This window comes from Urocitellus parryii, chromosome 5 (assembly GCF_045843805.1).
Source record: "Urocitellus parryii isolate mUroPar1 chromosome 5, mUroPar1.hap1, whole genome shotgun sequence".
In the NCBI taxonomy this organism is placed as follows: domain Eukaryota; kingdom Metazoa; phylum Chordata; class Mammalia; order Rodentia; family Sciuridae; genus Urocitellus; species Urocitellus parryii.
In genome coordinates, this window is record NC_135535.1 from 180,129,360 (window position 1) to 180,154,944 (window position 25,585).

The following is a 25,585-nucleotide window of genomic DNA, read 5'->3' on the forward strand; positions in this document are numbered from 1 at the left end:
ACCTGGGCTACAAGTAGACCCTATAGCCACAAAAGGCATATTACCCAAATGCCCAAACTGAGAGCTTCCAGAAAAGGATTGACACCACTTTTCTTGAGATAGCTTTAGCTATCTCAACAAAAGTGCCAATTTTTAAATTTTACAAAAGATTTCAGAAGAAAGGAGACAAATTTGGTGCAGCTCAACAGGTTAGCATTGTATGCTGTAAACAAAAGGTAAAATGTCCTCAATTCTTGAGTAAAAATGCACTCTGCCCCCTTTTCAAATGCTTGCAAACAAAATGTAGTAAATGCTTTCATTTCTCAACCACCTTACTGTGCAGGGCCTTAGAGAAGCAGGCTGAGAGAAGGAAGCCTGGCAATTTGGAAGGGTGACTTTCATGTCTATAGTTGGAATAGAATGTTCCAATTCCAGATAAAAGTGGCTTGTTGTTGCTGCCTCGCTACCTTTTATCATATGTCCTTGCAGTTGGAAAAACTTTGGCAGAGAGAATTCAGGAACCCTGCTAGTAAACAATAGAATTTTCTACTGTGTAACTCTTTTTCCACCCTGGGAAGTTTCCCACGGTCCCAGAGACTCTGGGCCCCAGTCAGTGTCCCTTTCTGCCCACAAAGGCTGCTAAAGCCTTTCTAGGATTCCTTTGATAACAAGCCTAGATGTAAGGTCTGTCCAGCCTGCTTGCTTGCCCTGCCCAGGGCCTTTCTTTCTGAGGGCAAAATGCTAGTGCCTCAGGGGCTCCCTGTGTGCACGAGAAGGCAGGGAACACTGTGGAGGTTAGACAGGCCCAAGGGTCCTCACACCAGTACTGCTTCCTGGTCGTAGTGAAGTGCATTGAAGTTGGTCACTCAAGAGGCCCAATCTTTAGCTATTCCTAGTGGTCTGGGGAGGTCTCATTCTTGTCCTAGTTTCTCCCTGGAGGTTTTTAAGTCTTACTACTTGATAAGACAATGTGAGGATGGCAGTGGCGGGGTGGGGTGAGAGCTAAATTAAATGCTTTCAAATGGCAGACCACACTTTGAGGTCCTCAGTGAAATAAGCAGCAAAGTGTGACAAGGGTTGGCTCACATTTCAGAAGTGCCTCCTTTGCTTCTCTTCCTTTTGCTTCCCCATATACTTCCCTCCATGTTTCTCTCTAGGATAGAGATCATAGAAAGTGCATGTGCCACCATATTATCATCACAAGCCCATGGCAGATGTCATTAATCTCCATGGAATTTTTCTTCCTGATTCAGCTCAGGGATATAACCAAAGTGAGTACAAACTGATCAAAATGGGCATTTGGCAGTCTACTCCTGGGTAGATACCAAAGAAAATGAGAGCTTATTTCCACAAAATGCAATGTGCTAGAATGTCCTTGGCAGCTATACTGCTAACATCCTCCAATGAGAAACAACCCCAACAAAATGTGTAGTATATGCATATGATGAAATATTCTGCAATAATGGAAAAGGAAGAAGTACTGATACAAACAGTTTGAATGTACCTTACAGATGCAGGGTAGAGTAAAGTTACACAGAAAGGAGGAGCACACTATGTGAATCCTATTTATTGCAGGTCAAAAACATGCAGAACTCATCAATGGTGATGGAAATCAAGACAGTGGTTACGCGTGGGGCAAAATGACTAAGAGGGCTATTAGGAATCCTACTGGGCAGCTAGAAAATGTTTTGTACCCTGATATTTGAAGCTGGACAGATTCCTGTACAACTAGGCTTCTAGTATAACCACCACCAAATAGTTGTTGGTGGTTATACAGATGTGCACATGTGCAAAATTTCAGAGATACACATCTAAGATTTGTGTAATTTTTTTGTAGTCAACTTTACCAGTTTGAAAACGATTCCCCATCCCTTGCTTCTCTTTCCATGTATAAGGCTTAAGCATACAGTCTTGAGTCTGACTGTAATTCAAATTCATGCTGTATCCCCTATTGGCTTTGTATATTGAATAAATTACTTAACTTTTTGTACTTTAGCTTCTCACCTCTATAGAAGAAATAAAAATATCACCTACTTTATAGAACTATTCTGCTTCATATTACATCTGCCTGGCACATTTAATGCCCTCCTGTAATATAGTATGGTAGTTTGTTCTTCTCTCTCTCTCCTCTGACCATCTAGTTCTTCTTTAAGCTGTCTTTTTTCCTTTTCTCCCCCTTTTCTTTCTTTCTTTACTCTCCCCTTACTCTTTATGAAGATTGAGCTCAAATCTTCTGAATACAATTTCAAAATTAATGACACAATTAAAAAGCAAGTATATTTAATATTTCCTATGCCTCTCTTAACAAATCATATTACTGAACTAAAATTAGAAGAAGGTATTGATTATTGGCTTTGAAACTTTCAATGGATTAATAATGGTTCCCCAACTTTTCTGTACAGCACAATCACAAGGGATTGCATAAAAATTACCAAGCCCAGGCCCATATACCAGACCCATTAGATCACTGTATCTAGTAGGGGGCACAGGCATCATGGTCTGTGCAGCTCTTCAGGTGGTTTCAGTGTGTAGACAAGTCTGGCAACTACTACATTACTTGTTTTCTGTTCATTCCTTGTGGATTTGAATTTTTGATGTACCTTAGAATGACCTAAGAAGTTTCTAACTAATATTTCCACTCAGGTTCTGCCCTGGGCAAGGCCTGACATTTCTAATGTTCAGTCAGCATAAAGAGCTTTGCCCTAAAAAGACAGGTGTCTTGGTCACTTTACTGATACAAGTAACTACAGCCCTCCATCCTGGCCTAGTGTTCCTCTCAAATCAAAATGCTTTCTTAATTGGGTGCAGTGGTGCACGCCTGAAATGCCAGCATCTCAGGAGGCTGAGGCAGGAGGGTCACGAGTTCACAGCTAGACTCAGCAACTTAGCAGGGCACTTAGCAACTCAGTGAGATCCTGTCTCTAAATAAAATATAGAAAAGGGCTGGGAATGTTGCTCAGTGGTTAAGCAACCCTGGGTTCAAACCCAAATACAAAGAAAAAAAATGTTTTCTCCTTGTGGTTTTGATAACCCTGTCCTTGTCGAATTTCTGTTGAAAGCTGAATATGAAGAATGATGTGATACTGATAAGTTTTTGTCTTGTTTTGACTTCAGTATGGAATTGTGCTGGATGCAGGCTCTTCTCACACAAGTTTGTACATCTACAGCTGGCCATCTGAAAAGGAGAATGACACAGGGATAGTGCAACAGATAGAAGAATGCCAAGTGGCCGGTAAGGTGAAGATAAGGGAAGGGGACACAGTGGGATATGTGAACATGAGAGGCTATGCAAGCAGAGCAGAAGAGGAGAAGGATCCCCAAATATAGGATGCCAATGAAGAACACAGTGGAGCTGCTATTGTTACTTTTTACCATCATAAAAATAATATCAAAATTAGTCCTTAATGATCAATCCCTTGGAAAATAAGCAAACCTATAAATAATTGTAGCTTAGTGATAGAGTAGCATGTTAATATGCACCAGGCCACAGCAACACACACACACACATACACACATACACACACACACACACACACACACACACACACACTCATACGATGGAAGTAATTAAGTAATACCAATTCCCCACTAATGGGACACTTCTGTGTGTCTTGCACTGACCAAGAACTAAACAGTTTTTATTTCATTTCATCCTATATCTTCCTGCTGAGGTAGGTATTATTTCCTATTTTTTTACACTTTTATTTATTTATTTTAAGTCGTTATATATAACAATAGAAGGCATTACAATTCATATTACACATATACAGCACAATTTTTCATATCTCTGGTTGTATACAAAGTAAAGTCACATCCTTTGTGTCTTCATACATGTACTAAGGGTAATGATGACCATTGCTTTCCACTGTCTTTCCTACCCCTAAGCCCCCTCCCTTCTCCTCCCTCCTCTTTTCCCCTTTGCCCTAGCTAGAGTTTATTTAATCCTCCCATTCTGCCCCCACCCCACTGCAGCATATTATGAATCAGCATCCTTATATCAGAGAAATCATTCAGCATTTGATTTTTTGGGATTGGCTAAAGCATAATATTCTCCAGATACATCAATTTACCTGCAAATGCCATGATTTTTTTTTTATTGGTCGTTCATAACATTACATAGTTCTTAATACATCATATTACACGGTTGATTCACGTGGATTATGAACTCCCGCTTTTACCCCGTATACAAATTGCTGTATCACATCAGTTTCCCTTCCATTGATTGACATATTGCCTTTCTAGTGTCTGATGTATTCTGCTGTCTGTCCTATTCTCTACTATCCCCCCTCCCCTCCCCTCCCCTCCCCTTTTCTCTCTCTACCCCTTCTACTGTAAATCATTTCTTCGATTTGTATTATCTTGTCTTGCCCCTCCTTTCCTCTTATATGACATTTTGTATAACCCTGAGGATCGCCTTCCATTTCCATGCAATTTCCCTTCTCACTCCCTTTCCCTCCCACCTCTCATCCCTATTTAATGTAAATCTTCTTCTCAAGCTCTTCGTCCCTACCCTGTCCTTGTTTACTCCCCTTATATCAAAGGAGTCATTTGGTATTTGTTTTTTAAAGATTGACTAGCTTCACTTAACATAATCTGCTCTAATGCCATCCATTTCCCTCCAAATTCTATGATTTTGTCATTTTTTAATGCAGAGTAATACTCCATAGTATATAAATGCCACATTTTTTTTTTATCCATTCATCTATTGAAGGGCATCTAGGCTGGTTCCACAGTCTTGCTATTGTGAATTGAGCTGCTATGAACATCGATGTAGCAGTGTCCCTGTAGCATGCTCTTGTTAGGGCTTTAGGGAATAGACCGAGAAGGGGAATAGCTGGGTCAAATGGTGGTTCCATTCCCAGCTTTCCAAGAAATCTCCATACTGCTTTCCAAATTGGCTGCACCAATTTGCAGTCCCACCAGCAATGAACAAGAGTGCCCTTTTCCCCGCATCCTCTCCAGCACTTATTGTTGTTTGACTTCCTAATGGCTGCCAGTCTTACTGGAGTGAGATGGTATCTTAGGGTAGTTTTGATTTGCATTTCTCTGACTGCTAGCGATGGTGAGCATTTTTTCATGTACTTATTGATTGATTGTATGTCCTCCTCTGAGAAGTGTCTGTTCAGGTCCTTTGCCCATTTATTGATTGGGTTATTTGTTATCTTATTGTCTAATTTTTTGAGTTCTTTGTATATTCTGGTTATTAGGGCTCTATCTGAAGTGTGTGGAGTAAAGATTTGTTCCCAGGATGTAGGCTCCCTGTTTATCTCTCTTATTGTTTCTTTTGCTGAGAAAAAACTTTTTAGTTTGAGTAAGTCCCATTTGTTGATTCTATTTGTTAACTCTAGCGCTATGGGTGTCCTATTGAGGAATTTGGAGCCCGATCCCACAGCGTGTAGATCATAACCAACTTTTTCTTCTATCAGATGCCATGTCTCTGATTTAATATCAAGCTCCTTGATCCATTTTGAGTTAACTTTTGTGCACGGCGAGAGATAGGGATTCAGATTCATTTTGGTGCAAATGGATTTCCAGTTTTCCCAGCACCATTTGTTGAAGATGCTATCCTTCCTCCATTGTATGCTTTTAGCCCCTTTATCAAAAATAAGATAGTTGTAGTTTTGTGGATTGGTTACTGTGTCCTCTATTCTGTACCATTGGTCCACCCGCCTGTTTTGGTACCAGTACCATGCTGTTTTTGTTGCTATTGCTCTGTAGTATAGTTTGAAGTCTGGTATCGCTATACCGCCTGATTCACACTTCCTGCTTAGTATTGTTTTTGCTATTCTGGGTCTTTTATTATTCCATATGAATTTCATGATTCTTTTATCGATTTCTACAAGATATGCTGTTGGGATTTTGATTGGCATTGCATTGAACTTATATAGGACTTTTGGTAATATCGCCATTTTGATGATGTTAGTTCTGCCTATCCATGAGCAGGGTATATTTTTCCATCTTCTAAGGTCTTCTTCTATGTCTTTCTTTAGGGTTCTGTAATTTTCATTGTATAAATCTTTCACCTCTTTTGTTAGGTTGATTCCCAAGTATTTTATTTTTTGGGGGGATATTGTGAATGGAGTAGTTGTCCTCATTTCCGTTTCAGAGGATTTGTCGCTGATATACAGGAATGCCTTTGATTTATGCGTGTTGATCTTATATCCTGCCACTTTGCTGAATTCATTTATTAGCTCTAATAGCTTCTTTGTGGACCCTTTTGGGTCTGCTAGGTATAGAATCATATCATCTGCAAATAGTGATAATTTAAGTTCTTCTTTTCCTATTTTTATGCCTTTAATTTCTTTCGTCTGTCTAATTGCTCTGGCCAGTGTTTCGAGGACTATGTTGAACAGAAGTGGTGAGAGAGGGCATCCCTGTCTTGTACCAGATCTTAGAGGGAATGCCTTCAATTTTTCTCCATTCAGAATGATGCTGGCCTGTGGCTTATCATAGATTGCTTTTACAATGTTGAGGTATGATCCAGTTATCCCTAATTTTTCTAGAGTTTTGAACATAAAGGGATGCTGTACTTTGTCGAAAGCTTTTTCTGCATCTATCGAGATGATCATATGGTTCTTATTTTTAAGTCTATTGATGTGGTGGATAACATTTATTGATTTCCGTATATTGAACCAACCTTGCATACCAGGGATGAATCCTACTTGATCATGGTGTATAATTTTTTTGATATGTATTTGAATCCGATTCGCCAGAATTTTATTGAGGATTTTTGCATCAAGGTTCATTAGAGATATTGGTCTGTAGTTTTCTTTCTTTGAAGTGTCTTTGTCTGGTTTCGGAATCAGGGTGATGTTGGCCTCGTAGAACGAATTTGGAAGTTCTCCCTCTTTTTCTATTTCCTGAAATAGCTTGAAAAGTATTGGTGTTAGTTCCTCTTTAAAGGTTTTGTAAAACTCTGCTGTATACCCATCCGGTCCTGGGCTTTTCTTAGTTGGTAGTCTTTTGATGGTTTCTTCTATTTCCTCTATTGTTATTGGTCTGTTTAGGTTGTCTATGTCCTCCTGACTCAATCTGGGCAGATCATAAGACTTAAGGAATTTATCTATGCCTTCACTATCTTCTATTTTATTGGAGTATAAGGATTCAAAATAATTTCTGATTATCATCTGTATTTCTGAAGTGTCTGTTGTGATATTGCCTTTTTCATCCCGTATGCTAGTAATTTGGGTTCTCTCTCTTCTTCTCTTCGTTAGCATGGCTAAGGGTCTGTCAATTTTATTTATTTTTTCAAAAAACCAACATTTAGTTTTGTCGATTTTTTCAATTGTTTCTTTTGTTTCAATTTCATTAATTTCAGCTCTGATTTTAATTATTTCTTGCCTTCTACTTCTTTTGCTGTTGTTTTGCTCTTCTTTTTCTAGGATTTTGAGATGAAGTATGAGATCATTTATTTGTTGGTTTTTTCTTTTTTTGAGGAATGAACTCCAAGCAATGAATTTTCCTCTTAGAACTGCTTTCAATGTGTCCCATAGATTCCGATATGTTGTGTCTGTGTTTTCATTTGACTCTAGGAATTTTTTAATTTCCTCCTTAATGTCTTCTAGAACCCATTGATCATTCAGCAACCTATTGTTCATTCTCCAGGTGATGCTTGATTTTTCCTTCCTTCTTTTATCATTGATTTTCAGTTTCATTCCATTATGATCAGATAAGATGCATGGTATTATCTCTACCCCTTTATATTGTCTAAGAGTTGCCCTGTGACATAATATATGGTCTATTTTTGAGAAGGTTCCATGTGCTGCTGAGAAAAAAGTGTAATTACTTGATGTTGGGTGGTATAGTCTATATATGTCAATTAAGTCTAGGTTATTAATTATGTTATTGAGTTCTATAGTTTCCTTATTTAACTTTTGTTTGGAAGATCTGTCCAGTGGTGAGAGAGGTGTATTAAAGTCTCCCATGATTATTGTATGGTGGTCTATTAGACTCTTGAACTTGAGAAGCGTTTGCTTGATGAACATAGCAGCACCGTTGTTTGGGGCATATATATTTATGATTGTTATGTCTTGTTGGTGTATGGTTCCCTTGAGCAGTATGAAGTGTCCTTCTTTATCCCTTTTGATTAACTTTGGCTTGAAATCTATTTTATTAGATATGAGTATGGACACTCCTGCTTGTTTCCTCAGTCCATATGAGTGGTATGATTTTTCCCACCCTTTCACCTTCAGTCTATGAATATCTTTTCCTATCAGATGCGTCTCCTGTAGGCAGCATATTGTTGGGTCTTGTTTTGTGATCCATTCTACTAGCCTGTGTCTCTTAATTGGTGAGTTTAAGCCATTAACATTTAAGGTTATTATTGAGATATGATTTGTTCTTCCAGCCATGTTTGTTTATTGATGTTACTAAACCTGATTTGTTATCCTCTTTGACTACTTTCCCCCCTTTACTGTCCTACCTCCCATTGTTGGTTTTCAATGTTATTTTCCATTTCTTCTTCCTGTAATGTTTTGCCAAGGATTTTTTGAAGAGATGGTTTTCTAGCTGCGAATTCTTTTAACTTTTGTTTATCATGGAAGGTTTTAAATTCATCTTCTATCCTGAAGCTTAATTTCGCCAGATACACGATTCTTGGTTGGAACCCATTTTCTTTCAGTGTTTGAAATATGTTATTCCAGGATCTTCTAGCTTTCAGAGTCTGTGTTGAGAGATCAGCTGTTATCCTGATTGGTTTACCCCTAAATGTAATCTGCTTTCTTTCTCTTGCAGCTTTTAAAATTCTCTCCTTATTCTGTATGTTGGACATCTTCATTATAATGTGTCTAGGTGTGGATCTCTTATGATTTTGCACCATCGGCGTCCTGTAGGCTTCTAGGATTTGGGATTCTGTCACATTCTTCATGTCTGGGAAGTTTTCTTGTATTATTTCACTGAATAGATTGCTTAATCCTTTGGTTTGGAGCTCTGTGCCTTCCTGTATCCCAATGACTCTTAAGTTTGGTCTTTTGATATTATCCCATAGCTCTTGAATGTTCTGCTCATGGTTTCTTAGTAGACTTGCTGAGCTATCTATGTTCTTTTCAAGTTGAAATACTCTGTCTTCATTGTCTGATGTTCTATCTTCTAAGTGATCCACTCTGCTGGTAGTATTCTCAATTGAGTTTTTAAGTTGGTTTATTGTTTCCTGCATTTCCAGTATTTCTATTTGTTTGTTTTTTATTACCTCTATCTCCCTGTGAAATTGATCTTTTACTTCCTGGATTTGTTTGTCAATGTGATCTTTCATTGTCTGATTTTGCTGTCTCATGTCTTCCTTGAGACTCCAGATCATCTGAAGCATATATATCCTGAACTCTTTATCTGATATTCCATCTGTTGCAGCTATTACCTCTTCTAAAGTTGAGTTGACCTGCATTGCTTGTGATCCTTTCTTTCCTTGTCTTTTCATACTGCACGCGCTTCTTTCTGCTTGGTGCAACTGTTGTGTTTTTGAAATTTACTAGCCTGAAATCACCTCTTCGGTAACTGAATGAGCTGTGATCAGTAGAACATGGGGATGATTACATCATCTCTTTGAAATGGTGGCTGCTGTCCTCCTCTGTGGTCTGACCAGTGTCTGGAACCAAACTGGACCGCTTCTCTCCTCTGTCTCAAAGCTGAAACTCAGCCCTAAGCGCTGCCAAAGTCCTAGTGCCAAACCGCTAGAGGCCGTTCACAGACTCAGGCCTGCGGGGCCCAGTCCAGCCGCCTCCGTGGCTGGCGGGATTGTGTCCCTGCTCCGCGTTGCTCCGAACCGGCTGGAGGGGGTGGGGTGGTAGGAGTGTGGGTCCTAGCTCTGAACCGCCTGAGGCCGATCCCAGACTCAGCCCTGCAGGGCCCAGATCAGCCGCCGCCGTGACCGGCGGGATTGTGTCCCTGATCCGCGTTGCCGAGATTCAGTCGCCTGGGACAAACTGACCCCTCACACAGACTTACTAGTTATCGGCAGGTCTCCTTCCCGTGGAATATTGTTAGAAGATCTTCAGCAGGTCCCATGCAAGTGTATTTATGTGTCTCTCTGATCCTGTTACTGCGGAGGTATAGAAAATGCTGCTTGCTCGCCGGCCGCCATGTTGGATCCCCCTAAATGCCATGATTTTATTCTTTTTTAATGCTGAATAATATTCCATTGTGTATGTGTATGTGTATGTGTGTATACCACATTTTTTAATCCATTCATCTATTAAAGGGCATCTAGATTGGTTCTAGTTTAGCTATTGTGAACTGTGCTGCTATAAATGTTGATGTGGCTGTGTTCCTACAGTATGCTGTTTTTTTTTAAATTAATTAATTAATTTTTAATTATTTCTTACATACATCACAATAGAGGAGTGCATTACATTCATAATTTTTTTGCATTGCAATTCTTAATACACCTTTATACCACAATTTATCAAATCTCTGTTTGTATATAAGGTATGTTGACACCAAATTCACATCTTCATACATGAATTTTGTATAATGATGACCGTTTCCTTCCACTATCTTTCTATTCCTATTCTCCCTCCCTTTCCCTCCTACCCCTATTCCCTATCTAGAGGTAAACTTCCTCCCCCTCTCTCTCTCCCAACTCCATTTTGAGTCACCCCCCTTATATCAGAGAAGACATTTGGCATTTGTTTTTTGGGGGATTAGCATAATCTTCTCTAATGCCATTCATTTCCCTGCAAATGCCATGATCAGTATGCTGTTTAAGGGTTTTATGGGTGTTGATTTTATATCTTGCTACTTTGCTGAATTCATTTACTAGTTCTAGAAGGTTTTTTGTGGAAGTTTGTGGGTCTTCTAGATATAGAATCGTATTGTCGGCAAATAGTGCTAATTTGAGTTCTTCTTTGCCTATCCATATCCCTTTAATTTCTTTCTTCTGTCTAATTTCTCTGGCCAGTGTTTCAAGAATTATGTTAAATAGAAGTGGTGAAAGAGGGCATCCGTCTCTTGTTCCAGTTTTTCGAGGGAATACTTTTATTTTTTCTCCATTTAGAATGATTTTGGCCTGGGACTTAGTGTAGATATCCTTCACAATGTTGAGATATGTTCCTGTTATCCCTAGTTTTTCTAGTGTTTTGAACATGAAGGGGGTGCTGTATTTTGTCAAATGCTTTTTCTGCAGCTATTGAGATGATCCTATGATTCTTATCTTTGAGTATATTGATGTAATGAATTACATTTATTGATTTCCATATGTTGAACCAACCTTACATCCCTGGAATGAAACCCACTTGATTGTGGTGCACTATCTTTTTTAAAAAAATTTTTTTTTGTTGTTGTTGGACCTTTATTTTATTTATTTATATGTGGTGCTGAGAATCGAACCCAGTGCTTCACACATGCTAGGTAAGTGCTCCATCACTGAGCCACAACCACATCCTGGTGTACAATCTTTTTGATATGTTTTTGTATTCGATTTGCCAGAATTTTGAGAATTTTTACATTTATGTTCATTAGAGATATTGATCTGAAGTTTTCTTTCTTTGATGTGTCTTTGTCTGATTTTGGAATCAGGGTGATATTGACTTCATAGAATGAGTTTGGAAGTGCTGCCTCTTCTTCCATTTTCTGAAATAAATTGAAGAGTATTGGTATTAATTCTCCTTAAAGGTCTTATAGAACTCAGCCGTGTATCTATCTGGTCTTGGGCTTTTTTTGGTTGGTATGCTTCTAATGACATCTTCTATTTTATCACCTGTTATTGGCCTGTTTAAATCATCCTGATTCGATTTGGGAAAATCATATGACTATAGAAGTTTGTTGATGCCTTTGATATTTTCTATTTTATTGTAGTACAAGTTTTCTAAATAATTTCTAATTATCTTCTGTGTCTGTTGTGATATTTCCTTTTTCATCATGTATGTTAGTAATTTGAGTTTTTTCTCTCCTTCTCTTTGTTAGCATGGCTAAGGGTCTGTTAATTTTACTTATTTTTTTTCAAAGAACCAACTTTTTGTTTTGTCATTTTTTTCAGTTGTTTCTTTTACTTCAATTTCATTGATTTCAGCTCTGATTTTAATTATTTCCTGTCTCCTACTGCTTTGGGTGTAGATTTGTTCTTCTTCTTCTAGGACTTTGAGATGTAATGTTAAGTCATTTATTTGTTGACTTTTTCTTTTAAGGAATGAACTCCATGCAATGAACTTTCCTCTTAGAACTGCCTTCTTGGTGTCCCAGAGATTTTGATATGTTGTTTCTGTGTTCTCATTCACATCTAAAAAATTTTTAATCTCCTCCTTGATGTCTTCTGCAACCCATTGTTCATTCAATGGTATTATTTAGTCTCCAGGTAATGGAGTAGCTTTAATTTCTTATTTTATCATTGATTTCTAATTTTATTCCATATGGTCTGATAGAATGCAGGGTAGTATCTCTACTTTCTTATATTTGCTAAGAGTTGCTTTGTGGCATAGTATATGGTCTATTTTAGAGAAGGATCCATGTAATGCTGAAAAGAAAGTGTATTTGCTCTTTGAAGGATGAAATATTCTATATATGACTGTTAAGTCTAAGTTATTGATTGTATTATTGAGTTCTATAGTTTCTTTGTTCAGCTTTTGTTTGGAAGATCTATCCAGTGGTGAAACAACATTATTATGTTGTGGTCTATTTGACTCTTGAACTTTAGAAGAGTTTGTTTGATGAACATAAATTCTCCATTGTTTGGGACATATATATTTATAATTGTTAAATCTTGTTGGTATGTTTCCCTTGAGCAGTATGTAGTGTCCTCTTTATCCCTGTTGATTAACTTTGGATTCAAGTCTACTTTATTTGATATGAGGATGGAAACCCCTGCTTGCTTCCACAGTCCATGTGAATGGTATTATTTTTCCCAACCTTTCACCTTCAGTCTATGGATGTCTTTTCCTATGAGATGTGTCATAGGCAGCATATTGTTGGCTCTTTTTTAATCCAATCTGCTGGTCTATGATTTTGATTGGTGAGTTTAGGCCATTAATATCCAGGGTTATTATTGAGACATTATTTATATTCTCAGACACTTTTGTTTATATTTAGTATTTAACTTGACTTGATTTCTTCTCTGATTAGTTTTTCCTTTAGTTTATTTTCCATTTTTAAAAAACAAGGGGCCTGGATTGAAGACACAAATGGTGTGACTCTGATTTGTGGACAACCAGAGATATGAAAAATTGTGCTCTATATGTATAATATGAATTGTAATGCATTCTGCTGTCATATATAACAAATTAGAATAAAAAATATTTTTTAAAAAATGAGGGCACTGAGATTGAGCGAGGTTACATACTACTTGTTTAAGGTTACTTGAACTAATAAGAAGCTAGGATTCGAACTAAGGCCTGCCTGACTTCAAACCCACATCTTAGTGGTTCCAGATTTGAAAGTGTATCATAATCACCTGAAGGGCTTTTAAAACAGAGATGCACAGCCTCATTCGCAGAACTTCAGTGTCAGCAGATCTGGAAGAAAGCCTGAAAATTTGCATTTCTAACAAGTTTCCAGATGATGCAGAAGGTGCTGGTCCAAAGAATTGCTGCTCTGTTAATCTTTTAGGTACTGCCCTTGATCACATAGCCAGTAGCAGCTTCTGTCTTTTCACTAGAAGCAAGTATGTCTGGTGCTTATTTTAACTTTTGCTATAGATATAATTTTTATTTAGGTATTCTAGGAACTAATGTTGCTAATTATAATTTTGTGGAAGAATCATACAGAAGTAGCTAATAGAGAAGCACACTGTAAGATCCACATCAAATTCTGAGACAACATTATACAATTACTTGAAATTGTGCTATCCAGTGGCAAAATTATCAAGCACCAGACGGACTTACCTCCATATTTGAAAATTAAATCATAACAATGTTAAGTCCAGTGAGTTACCCTCTATGTATAGTAACTTAATATATATCACATCAGGAAATTGATTTTTTTCTTGTATTTTCACAGCAATACTATATTTTCTCTGATATTGTCAAGGTATGTCCTATACATTTTTAAAAAATGATTATCCTCTTCTGTATCTTTCCGTAGGTCCTGGAATCTCAAAATATGCTCATAAATTACAGGAAATAGGTGACTACCTGGCTGAATGCATGGAAAGGACCCGGTATGTGATTCCAGTGTCCAAGCACCATGAGACACCTATTTACCTGGGAGCCACAGCAGGCATGCGGTTGCTCAGGTATGGCAGCATGTAGAGTTCAGAGAGGCAGCACCACAGCCCCTGAAATTATAAGAGATAACCACACTTCCCTAGCACCCCAAATGCTACACATCCTAAAATCCACACCTAAGAAAGAAAATTTCAATAAGTGAGTAAAACTCCCCAAAGCATAGTATATATAATATATAATATTAAGATTTTGAGTATGTAAAGTATGTAAAGAAGTTTTGCATCAGCCATGTGGTATATGCCTGAAATCTGAGCTACCAAGGATGCTGAGAGAAGATGTATGAGGTCATCCTGAGGAAATTAAAGAAACCACTTCTCAAAAAAAAAAGCCTTGCCCATCTGCCCATAATAAACTCAAACGGGAAGAGACACACAGAGAGAAAGAATTAGTCAATCAGTATCTGGGTGTAGGAAGACTAAAGGAGACCCACAGATGTCCCAAGACATTTATAACAAGCACATCTTTATTGGTCAACACTTGGTCACCTAGTTGCATTATTTGTTTACTTGTTCATTCATCGCTCATGAGTGCCTACTTTGTCCAGAACATGGATGAAGGTGACTCAGCCCCAAGGAAATAGTTCCACCCAGTGTGATAACTTCTTTTACAGAGGAATGCTCAGACTCCTGTGGGAGCATTTGTCCTGCTCAGGATGAAAGGCCCTCAGAAAGACTTGTACAAGGAGGAGATATATGAGCTGAGTCACAAAAGAGGACTTGTCGGGTGAGGGAAGGGTGTTATAGACAAAGTGATAGCACATGTTCAGTAACCCACTGTTATTCAACACCTATTGTGTGTCAGGCACATTTTAAAAGCTGTGATACAGCAATGAAGAGGCAGGGCAAAGTCGCTGACTTGATGCAGTTGGTGTGGAGTTTGTTCTAGGATGGGCAGTGGTGGGACAATAGGGCATATTCACAGGTCTGTTATTAGCTCTGCATAGACAGGAGACAGGGTGCATGTTGTAAAATAATAATAGTAGAAGCTAATATTTATTGAGCACTTGCTGTATTCTTAGAAGAATACTAAATTCATGATTCACATTGTTTAATTTAATCATCAAAACAACAGTATGAAGTAGAGGATATGAATAACTGTTACTAACAAGATAAGGAAGCTGTGGCTCACAAATGTTGAGTAACACCCAAGGTCCCAAGTCTGCCTGGTAAGGGACAGAGCCAGAGTTATGAGTGGGATTCTGAGAAGGCCTTGTGGACCACATGAAATTTAGAGTTTATCTTGAAGACAGTGGAAACTCACTTTAAAAAGTTACACAATTGGTGACGCTGGTAGAAAGATAGATTGCAGTGGAAGGAAGCAAGGGTAAAGGAGGCAGGTAGTGGGTATGGGAGGCATTCAGATGAGAGGTTAGAGTGGAAGGTACATCCTCTCACCGGGAGGCTTTCAGTGTTGCTTAGCCTAGCTCTTGGAAACCGGTGCATCTCATCTTCATTATGACAACCCTGGAAAACTCCTTGCTTAGGTCTCAAGTTCTCAAATGGACCCAAGAACTGGTGATAGTATGAGGAAGGTATTTCCCAGTTTGGAAGCAGTAGAAGTTGGCTATGTCCCAGGTGACTTGCCACCTGCTTTCTACCACAGTCCAAATTGAAAACCTCAAGTACAGACTAACTTGTGTAACCAACTAAGAGTCACACAATAATTTTATTTAGTTATTCTAGGAACTAATATCACAATATCAGCTCTAGGCATGGAGATGACAAAATACCCAACTACCACGACCACAGTCTTTTCAGAACATTTTATTTTTTGAATCAGGGAACAAAAGAGCAAAAATGTTATTTTAGGAAGACTAACCTACTCAAGGATTGGAGAGATTTCATTAAGGTAAGAGGGGACAAAAAAATTAGCTCAGCCTCATCCCCAAGTAGAGTTCTTCTGTGAGCCATGTGTGGGGATTCCCATTCTCCACTTACTCCAGGATGTTTTGGTTTGTTTCTTTCAGCATTATGTGGAAACTATAGTGGGAATGGGTAGGTGTAGTTATTAAGACCAAGATGATAACCTCACCTCTTCTTTGGTGTAGGATGGAAAGTGAACAACTGGCAGACAGGGTCATTGGTGCAGTGATAAGGACCCTCAGCACCTACCCCTTTAACTTCCAGGGTGCCACCATCATCACTGGCCAAGAGGAAGGTGCCTATGGCTGGATTACTATCAACTATCTGCTTGGCAGTTTCTTTCAGGTGATCATCCCATATCACCCACGGAAGTGACTCCATGGGGGTCTATGACCTTGCTTTCTCAGGCAATATTTCATCCAGAGTGAATGATGGATGAAACAGTGCCATGAATTTATTCCCATGTTTGTAAGAATTATTGGAGGAATAGTTGCCTATCAAGACCTTCCTTAGGGAAGTCTTCATCTCTGGGAGTCAGAGGCAAGGAAACTCTATCATTAAAAGTAAGAACAGTTAGTACTTACCTAGTGCTGATTGCTGTGTGCTGTGCTAGCACTTACTTGTGCTGAGAGAATTCATCCTCAAACGACAGTCTGAGGTGTTTACAAGACTCCTTGCACCAAGAAATTTGAGAGGACTCTGCCATTTTAGAGGTGGGTGGTGATGCCTAATGAGGGTAATGATTGTGCTCATGGTCATATGATAATAGCTGACTGAGTGGGCAGTTGAACTTGAGTTGGCCTGGTCCTAGACCCCTTGTTTGTAGCAGTTGTTATGCTGCTTCTGTCACAGCAGTGTGTGCATGTCCTCAAAGCTGGAGTCCTGGTGCAGACTCAGGAACCTCTAATGTCCTTTGCCTCACCTTTCTGCCCCTGCTTCTCTGCTTTAGAAATTCCCTGAATCTAAGAAACATGGTGAAAAGTTGGGTGTCCAAACACCTTTAGCACTGTTGACTGTCCTCTTTTTTAGAACTCAGGTTGGTTCAGCGGGATCTCAGAAAAGATGAATCATGAGAAAACATTTGGAGCTTTGGACCTTGGGGGCGCCTCTACACAAATTACTTTTGTGCCTGAAAACCACACTACGGAGTCCCCAGAAAACTCTCTGCAATTTCGCCTGTATGGCAAGGACTACTATGTATACACACATAGCTTCTTGTGCTATGGGAAGGATCAAGCACTCTGGCAGAAACTGGCCAAGGACATTCAGGCAAGTGTAACTGAATTCAGACCTGCCCTTTCCACATCTGGTCCTCCAGCCCTCACATCCTGTTATTTTCTCTTTCTAATTCTATAATTGGTCTGAAGTTGGTTATTGTACTTTCCAAACCCTTTCAGGCAGGATACCAAGCTACATCTGGTGGACCCCTATGAATTCTTCCATCCAGACAATCCCTCCTGTGTTTGTTTACTGCACTGTCTCCAAGGAAACCACACTTTTTTTCCCTTAGCAATTAATTTCTCACCCCTGAAGGGTTGGTAATGAAAGCTGCATGCTAGAGTATCATTCAGGGGTAGGGTGTTGCAATTGATAAGCAAATGGTCTTCTATGCCATTTTTTTTATTTCCCTTTTCTACAAAGTACAGAAAACAGGGTTGTTTGGAATGACCTGGAGAGGAAGAGAAAAAAACACTTCAGGAAAAACACAGAATTTATTAATCAACACTTCAAATCTTATTACCTTATGCTTTTTGTATTTTTGAAGGCAAGAAATGTTAAACACTCCACATCAGTAGAGTACCAGGCACACCCTGACAAATAAACACAGAGCAAGGTTGTCATATCCAGCTGGTCTCTGTCTTTGTTGAAAGAACAACCAGTTCTCTCTTTTTCCCCAAAGCACTCTCTGATTCTCAAAACCGCTATCAGTAAGAAGACTATCAGTAAGAAGAGTAGATGCCACTGAGAATGGCCCATTGAGCCTCAGAGTTCCACTAAATTTCTTATCCACAGCCACCCAATTTCTTCTCTGTGGGGTTGGGGGTTAAAAATCAATGGATTTGGGCTAGGGCTGGGGTTCAGTGGTAGAGCACTTGCCTACCATGTGTGAGGCACTGGGTTTGATTCTCAGCACCACACATAAATAAATAAAATAATGATTAAAAAAATCACTGGATTCTATTAGTTTAAAAGACCTAACACATGTTCCATCTTTTGAAGTTTGTGATTCTCTGCTTAGAGAGGTAAAGAACCTCAGGCTCAATTTTTGAGAGTCTTGAGAATTTCCCTGGGGAATCTTTTCCCAACATATGTGATTTAGGCCTAGGAACTCCAAGACATTCCCAGCTAATGACATTACTGGGTCCAGCTTTAACAATATCAGCATCCTATAAATTCCCCAGGTACATTCACATCTGATACCACTTCTGGTGCATGCAACAGAAACTTTTTTTAACACTTATTTTTATTGGTAAAAAACTCAGGGAGAGATATAATGATGCCAGTTCTAGGTGCTATCATTTTCTACTATGCCTACACAATAATGAAGTCAGATCGTAGCTTTTGTACCCCAACATTCACAAGATTCCTTCAAGTGATTTTTTTTCATTCAGGTGTCAAGTGATAGAAGCCTCAGGGACCCATGCTTTCACACGGGGTATAAGAAGGTTGTGAACGTAAGTGACCTTTACAAGACCCCTTGCACCAAGAAATTTAAGAGGACTCTGCCATTTGATGAGTTTCAAATCCAGGGTACTGGAAACTATGAACAATGCCAGCAAAGCATTCTTGAGCTCTTCAACACTGGTGACTGCCCTTACTCTCAGTGTGCTTTCAATGGGATTTACTTGCCACCAATCCAGGGAAATTTTGGGGTAAGTTTGTGAAATGATGAGGTATATTGGCTAGAAGGATTTTGGTTGACGTTTATAGAATATAAGAGACTTTCTTACAAGTGTCACAGAAAGAGCTCCCTGGAGACAGCACAGGACTGATGGTACTTAGACCTGACTTAAGTCTTGGCTTTTTGGGAACCTTTTGAGCTCCTCATTCCTTTGGTCTCTGGGAAAGCAGCGGAGGTAGTGCCATGGATCCAGGCTTATTTTAATCATGGCCCAACCACAGCTTCCCTCTCCTCAAGAATCCTGAGGAAAGTACATCACTAGAAAACCACTGGCAGAGCAATAGCTTTGGTTACTAGTTGGCTCCAAACCCCAGTTCAGAACAAACCAGAACCTCATTTGAATATTCTGTAACTGAGCTGGCATTGGTTGCCCACCATGGGATTTCTTGGGCCAGGGTCCTCTCTTGCCTTGAATCAAACTTCTGGAGGAGGAAGGAAGGTACCACAAGAGGAAGGCAAGTGGTGAGGGCAGCTGGAGACAGCCAAGGGCCTGTTTAACTCCAGTCACTGCTAGGAAGTAAATGTGAAGGAAAAGGAACATGCCCTCTTTAAGGAGTTGACGTTTTAATGTCTCTGAACGCTTTGCCTCCTGGGAAACATGGCTTAATTCCTGCCTTCAACATAGAACAAACCCTTCCTCCTTGAGGGAATGGAATTTTTTGCCTCTGAATGTGATTCCTGCAACCCAGATAGGGAGAATTAATGGCTGGAAAAGGCGGTGGGTCCTTGAGCTCCCCCTAGCGGCCTTTCTGTTTGTTTTCTTGGTCTCTTGTTGAGATTGTTCTGACTTCTAAACTTTAATTTGGTAGCCCCCTTAGATTAGCTCATTGTCTCCCTCTGCATAGCCTCTTTCTTCTCTGGATACATCCCTCAGGGTCACTGTCTGATACTTTGATACTTACCCGTGTTTTGGAAATTTTTTTCCATTTCAGATATTTTTTGGGAGGGAAGCGGTCCTCTTTGTAAAAAAAAAAAAAAAAAATATATATATATATATATATATATATATATATATATATATATATTTAAATTAGGAACTATATTCCCTGTTTAATTGGCAGTTGGGTTTAATTGGCAGTTGGTTATGAGCAATGGATATGCTAGACAAGTGGTTACTGGGGATGGGGAGCTGATTTGTACCATTTGTCAATTTCCATAGTGTAAATATTCCCACCCCAGTCTATTTCAGCCTCCCAAATTGACATGAACTACATCACAAAAATCCTGAAGTTTTCATGTTCAGCTCTTGCGTGTCAGAGTCAGTTCAGCACACCACTGCAGCAGATGTCAAGTGGGCCCTAGCATCAGGGATGCGCTGACAGAGCTTAGCTCTTTCTCCTAGCAGTCCTCTCGCCACACTGAAGTTCTTTAGAAATTCTGAGGATTGATTTAGAACAAATCATCTTCCCTGCATGTATAAAGTGTGAAAATGAATCCTAATGTTACATATAACTATTATGAAGTGTTAAAAATAATTTAAAAAGAAAAAGTTCCCTTGGGCTGGGGCTGGGACTCAGTGATAGAGCTCTCACCTCTCATGTGTGAGACCCTGAGTTTGATCCTCAGCACCACATAAAAATAGATAAGTGAAATAAAGGTATTGTGTCCACTACAACTAAAAAACAAATATTAAAAAAGAAAAAGTTCCCATTCCCAAGACCAGGAACTTGAAGCATAACTTTTTGAAACACCAAATCCAGTTGCATTTCCATTATTTCCCGAAGGAGTTATCCTTTGGGTTCTCAAACCACAGAGCATTTGTTGGGGGAGAGTTTGTGGTAACATTGAAAGTGTCCCTATGATCTAATTCTTAGTTTGTAAATATAGAATTAAAAACTGTTAGTGCTGTGTCTGCCTACACTGTGGCCCTTGTCACTAGGTTGAATCCAATGTGACAGGCAAAACAGAAACACCAACAAGATGGAACATCTCTGGGAATTACTTTGGAGGTAATTGGGGAAATGGCTTTTTAAGATCACATGGTGCAATTTATATAAACAAGAAGAGACAGAACCAAATTTAATGGGGAAGTGGAAATTTAAAAAAACATTTAAAATGTATTTGTACACACACAGACACCAGCAAAGTTCACCATTGAACATTATAGGGACTGGGGGCACCAATCTCCCCTTCCAGTCAAACTGCCATGTGTAACTATTTTTACAAAAAGTATTTAAAATGTTTATTAAAAAGTGCTTGTAGTTTATTCTTTAAAAAATCAATTGTAAACCTTTTTTTACAAATTATAAATTAAGCTGTTAAAATATGACCAGATATGAAATAATTTAAAAACCTATAAGGGCATATTGAGAAAAACCAGTGAATTTAACACATATATTCTTTGTTACATGTAGTGCATATGGTGGAAAATATGTGGGAACTATGAGAGATCATCTTATATAATTTACTGGAGAGATGAGCTGTCCTCGTGGAGTTGAATCATGTCTCACGGCATTTTTAGGGGAGGCTGGCAACACTTGAGCTCATAGTAGCAACAGGAGGTGGATGTGAAATTATTACAGTGGTGTAACGAAATGTAGGATAGTATAGTTAATTTCATAGTTATGACTTAATACTATATCTTTACATTTGTTTAGATTTCTCTTGACTCTGAATGGTATCATGTACCATTTATAAGTGCTGTTGTGCATAAGTTTTGTGAAATTTTCATTTTTATAGCAGATTCATATATTTTATGGTAGTAAATTATAATACAGACTATTATCTGTATAAATTTGATTCATGCATAACACACCTAACTTTTCCTTAATTTTTAAAATTTATCTAGATGATGCAGTTTGTGAGTATTTTCAAATTATCTCAAATATAAAAAGAAAATTTACTTATGATTGGACCCATGCAGTTTAAATTTATGTTGTTCAAAGGTCAACTGAATACATGTATGTGTATTTAGCTCTTAAGCCTCATTGAAGTAAATGAAAAAAATAAGGCTGCAAGCAGTTCCTTCAAGAATTAGCTTTAGCGAGGTGCAGCGGCCCATGTCTGTAATCTCAGTAACTCGGGAATCTGAGGCAGAAGGATCACAAGTTCAAAGCCAGTCTCAGCACTAAGCAACTCAGTGATGTGCTGTTTCTAAATAAAATACAAAATAGGGCTGAGGATGTGGCTTAGTGGCCAACTGCCCCTGAGTTTAATCCACCCCCCCTCCACCAAAAAAAAGAATTAGCTTTAAGTCCATTCTGGCAAAAAATATTGATTGGCTTGAGTCCTCAAAGTCTTACTCTAAGCATAGGATCAGGTTGATTTTTTATAATACAAGATATATTTAAGAAGGAAAAATCCTAAGCACTACCACCCCATCCCATCCCATCAGCACATTATTTGGGGGGGGGGGTTAGTACCAACCCATGTTTGTGCAAACAATAATTCATTATAGAAGGAACTTTTCCCAGGGATTTATAAGGCTGAGGTTGTCTTAGGTATTAATGCAATATCAGGTGGGTTTCTGAAGAACATATACAGAAAGAAAACTACCACTTAAGCTGCATCACATGAAGACTTTCAGTGAAGGTTGTCAGGTAGATGGAATAAAAAAGTAAATGAACATGAGTGAAAATTAACTGATCTCAGAGCAAAAGAAGAGAGTAAGTGATCTTATTCTGCTGCACAACTGCCTAAATGAACATATCCCAGTTCACCAGCAAGATTTGCTCTTGATCCTAAGGCTGGATTTCTACTGTGACTACAGGAAATACCTTATTGGTTTTGGGGGAAATATAAAAGTAGCATAATTATCACAGAACTTTTAAAAAATATAAAAAGAAGCAATTTAATCATTGCTTTAAATTTGACTCAGGTATTTGTAATCATGAGACTATATTTATTGTATTTTTTATTCCTATATAATGGCATTATTATATTATTGTATATTGCATATTTGATTCTATTTGATTCTATACTCTGCACATCCAAGGCAGGACCTAGTGGCAAAATAATGAGGCTGTCTGAACCAGCCATTTTTCCCTTTTACTTTTATTTTGTATGTGGTGTGTGTGATGAAATATTCACAATGTAATATTTACCATTTTAACTATTTGGTAAATATTACAACTGTACAATTCTGTGGCAGTAAGCACTTGCACATTGTTGTACAATCATCTTCACTACCTAGCACCAGAATTTTTTCATCTTCTCAAAATGAAGCTCTGTACCCATTAAATAAAACATCCCCTTCCTCTTCCTCATCCTGCTCAGCTTCTGCTGCCACTATTCTGCTTTTGGAATGAATTTCACTATGCCAAATGCCATCATATAAATGGAATCATGCAATATCTGTACATTTGTGACTGATTTTTTTTCACTTCGCATAATGTCTTCAAGAGACCCATCATTCTTAACCCTTCGAGGGATCACAGGACTGTTGTGAGAATCTGTCTGATGAAAGCTAACACTCTTCCAAGCAGAAAAATAGACATGTGAAGGTAGATCAGTAATTTTGAATATAATTTAAAAGACAACCTTAAAAAATAAAAAATATCTGGGTGTGGTGATATACACTTGTAATCCCAGCAGCTTGGGAGCCTGAGGCAGAGGAGGATCACAAGTTCAAAGCCACCTTTAGCAACTTAGACCCTAATCAACTTAGCAAGACCCTGTCTCAAAATAAAAAGGGCTAGGGATGTGGCTCAGTGGCCCTGGCTTAAATCCCTGATACCAAAAAATAAAAAAATAAATGCCTCTTAATCTTTTGAGTTATATCTATGATCCCCAGTTTATAATCCCTTAACATAAACCAAAAAACACATAGAAAATATATATTAAAATCAAACTGTGAGTCTAAGGAAGACTGTGGTTAGGGGTGAATGCTTCCACCCATATCAGGTACCAAATCTATATAGAAGTATGCATGGCAGATTCCTACACATAAGTGAGAGACAGAATACCTAAAATTGATACTGCCCCTACCTCTAGAATTATTCTTGCCAGGGCAGAGCCAACCTCCTACTCAGTAATGGAAGCAGATATGTCAAACTATCAATGTTTTGATTTGACCTTTGGAAAATGATTTAACAAAACCCCTTTTATTCCTTTATCGATAAATTTGGCTTTGTGTTAGCTTTCTGATTTTGTTAGAGAAAACAACTTAGAGTTGAGCAATCAAGTTAGGATGAGGAAGGGAGTGGGGACATGGCAAGTTGTTTAAGACAGGATTTCATATAAAACTATGAGGTCTGTTTCTTTTTTTCCCCTGGCTACAAATGCATCATTTAATTTATATTTGAAAGTACTGTCAATGTGTTTTCATTTGATCTTTGGAAAGTGATTCAACAAAACCTTTTTTATTTCTTCATGGACAAATTTAGCTTTGTGTAAACTTTCTGATTTTGTTTCCCTGGAAACCTGATAAAAGTGAAATGTTGTTACATTAGTGGATTACTGTTTAGACTAGAAATGGAAGCAAAATCAAACTAAAAAAAAAAAAAAAGAAGTCAGAGAGCAAAGAAAGAAGGAAAAGAAAAGGAAAATTCTTAAAAATGGTAATATGCACACAGTTATTTTTGTTAAATTAGATAAATATTATGTATGTATATGATTTTTTAAAAATAATTTATCTTAAGAAACTGTCATTGGGTTTATTTTAGCTGGGATTGAAGAATATGGCTTGTTTGCAGCAGGAATGCCTTGCAAATGGCATCTTTGCTCTTCTGTGAACCAAAAATGAGCTCCCAGAGGGATCAAGTCAGTGTTCCTATGTGTTGGGCAGAACCTAAAAGTCTGCAATTTTCTCTTATAGGCATTTTCAGCTTTCTACTTTGTGATGAATTTTTTTAACTTAACATCAGAAAAGGTCTCTCAGGAAGAGGCAATTAGGAAAATAAGAAACTTCTGCTCTCAGCCTTGGAATGAGGTAAGTACCTAGAGACTGCAGCCATTACAGTTGCACTGTGCCCCTGGCAGCTTGGAGGATGTGAGTCTGCTCCTAACCTCGTGCTGCCCTGACCAAGATCTAGAAAATGTGTCAGATAAGCCCAGATGGTGGGCTCAGGAATGAATTTACCAACATTCCTTGATAACTTGACATACAATGTCTTATGTAAGATATTGTGTTTCTTTTCTAGTATGAAGTCTGATAGCAAGCAGCTGCTGACATGGGGTTAGCAGTTCATCTATGTCTCAGCCATTGCACTTGCAGTTCTATTGTCATATCTATGTCCTCATGGACACAGGGTGGCTGCTATGGCATCTTGGTTCAAGATCAGAAATAGGTAAAACCAGATGCATCTGTTCCTTATCACAGGAAAAGCTATTGCAGAAGACCTTCAGCAGTCTTTCCTGTATTTAAAAAAGTTCTTCTATTATTGTTTTATTTTTGATTGATACATAATAACTGTACACTTTATGAGGTACCATGTGATATTTCAACATGTATGCAACATATATGTATTGTACACTGATCAAGATATTGAGCATATCTTTCCACTTAAACTGTATCACTTGTTGGAGTGAGAACATTCAAAATACTCTTTTCTAAATTTTTTAAAATACAAATCTATTATTGTTAACTATAGTCACCTGTGTGTAGCAACATAACATCAGAACTTATTCCTTCTAACTGTAATAAGGTACCCATTTACAAACTTCTTCCTAGTTCTCTCTGCCCACTACATCCTCCAGGCTCTGATAACCACTATTCCTTGTCTCAACTCAGTGAAATTAACTTTTTTATATTCCAC

At 38.3% G+C, this 25,585-nt stretch overlaps 1 protein-coding gene across 3 annotated transcripts in view; it reads left to right on the forward strand.

Annotated features, from left to right (window-relative positions):
* Window positions 1-25,585, forward strand: part of Entpd1 (ectonucleoside triphosphate diphosphohydrolase 1) — a 112,618-nt gene that overhangs the window by 60,213 nt on the left and 26,820 nt on the right. The window contains exons 1-7 of one of the 3 annotated variants that reach the window (XM_026394802.2): window positions 3,178-3,211; window positions 13,900-13,929; window positions 14,019-14,134; window positions 16,174-16,333; window positions 17,018-17,257; window positions 18,601-18,861; window positions 24,646-24,759. In XM_026394802.2, coding sequence (XP_026250587.1) covers window positions 14,046-14,134; window positions 16,174-16,333; window positions 17,018-17,257; window positions 18,601-18,861; window positions 24,646-24,759 — 864 coding nt within the window. In that variant the 5' untranslated portion in view covers window positions 3,178-3,211; window positions 13,900-13,929; window positions 14,019-14,045. Of the gene's footprint in view, window positions 1-3,093; window positions 3,217-13,899; window positions 13,930-13,983; window positions 14,135-16,173; window positions 16,334-17,017; window positions 17,258-18,600; window positions 18,862-24,645; window positions 24,760-25,585 lie in introns of those variants that run through there. The other 2 variants (XM_026394800.2, XM_026394801.2) reach the window with 2 other exon arrangements.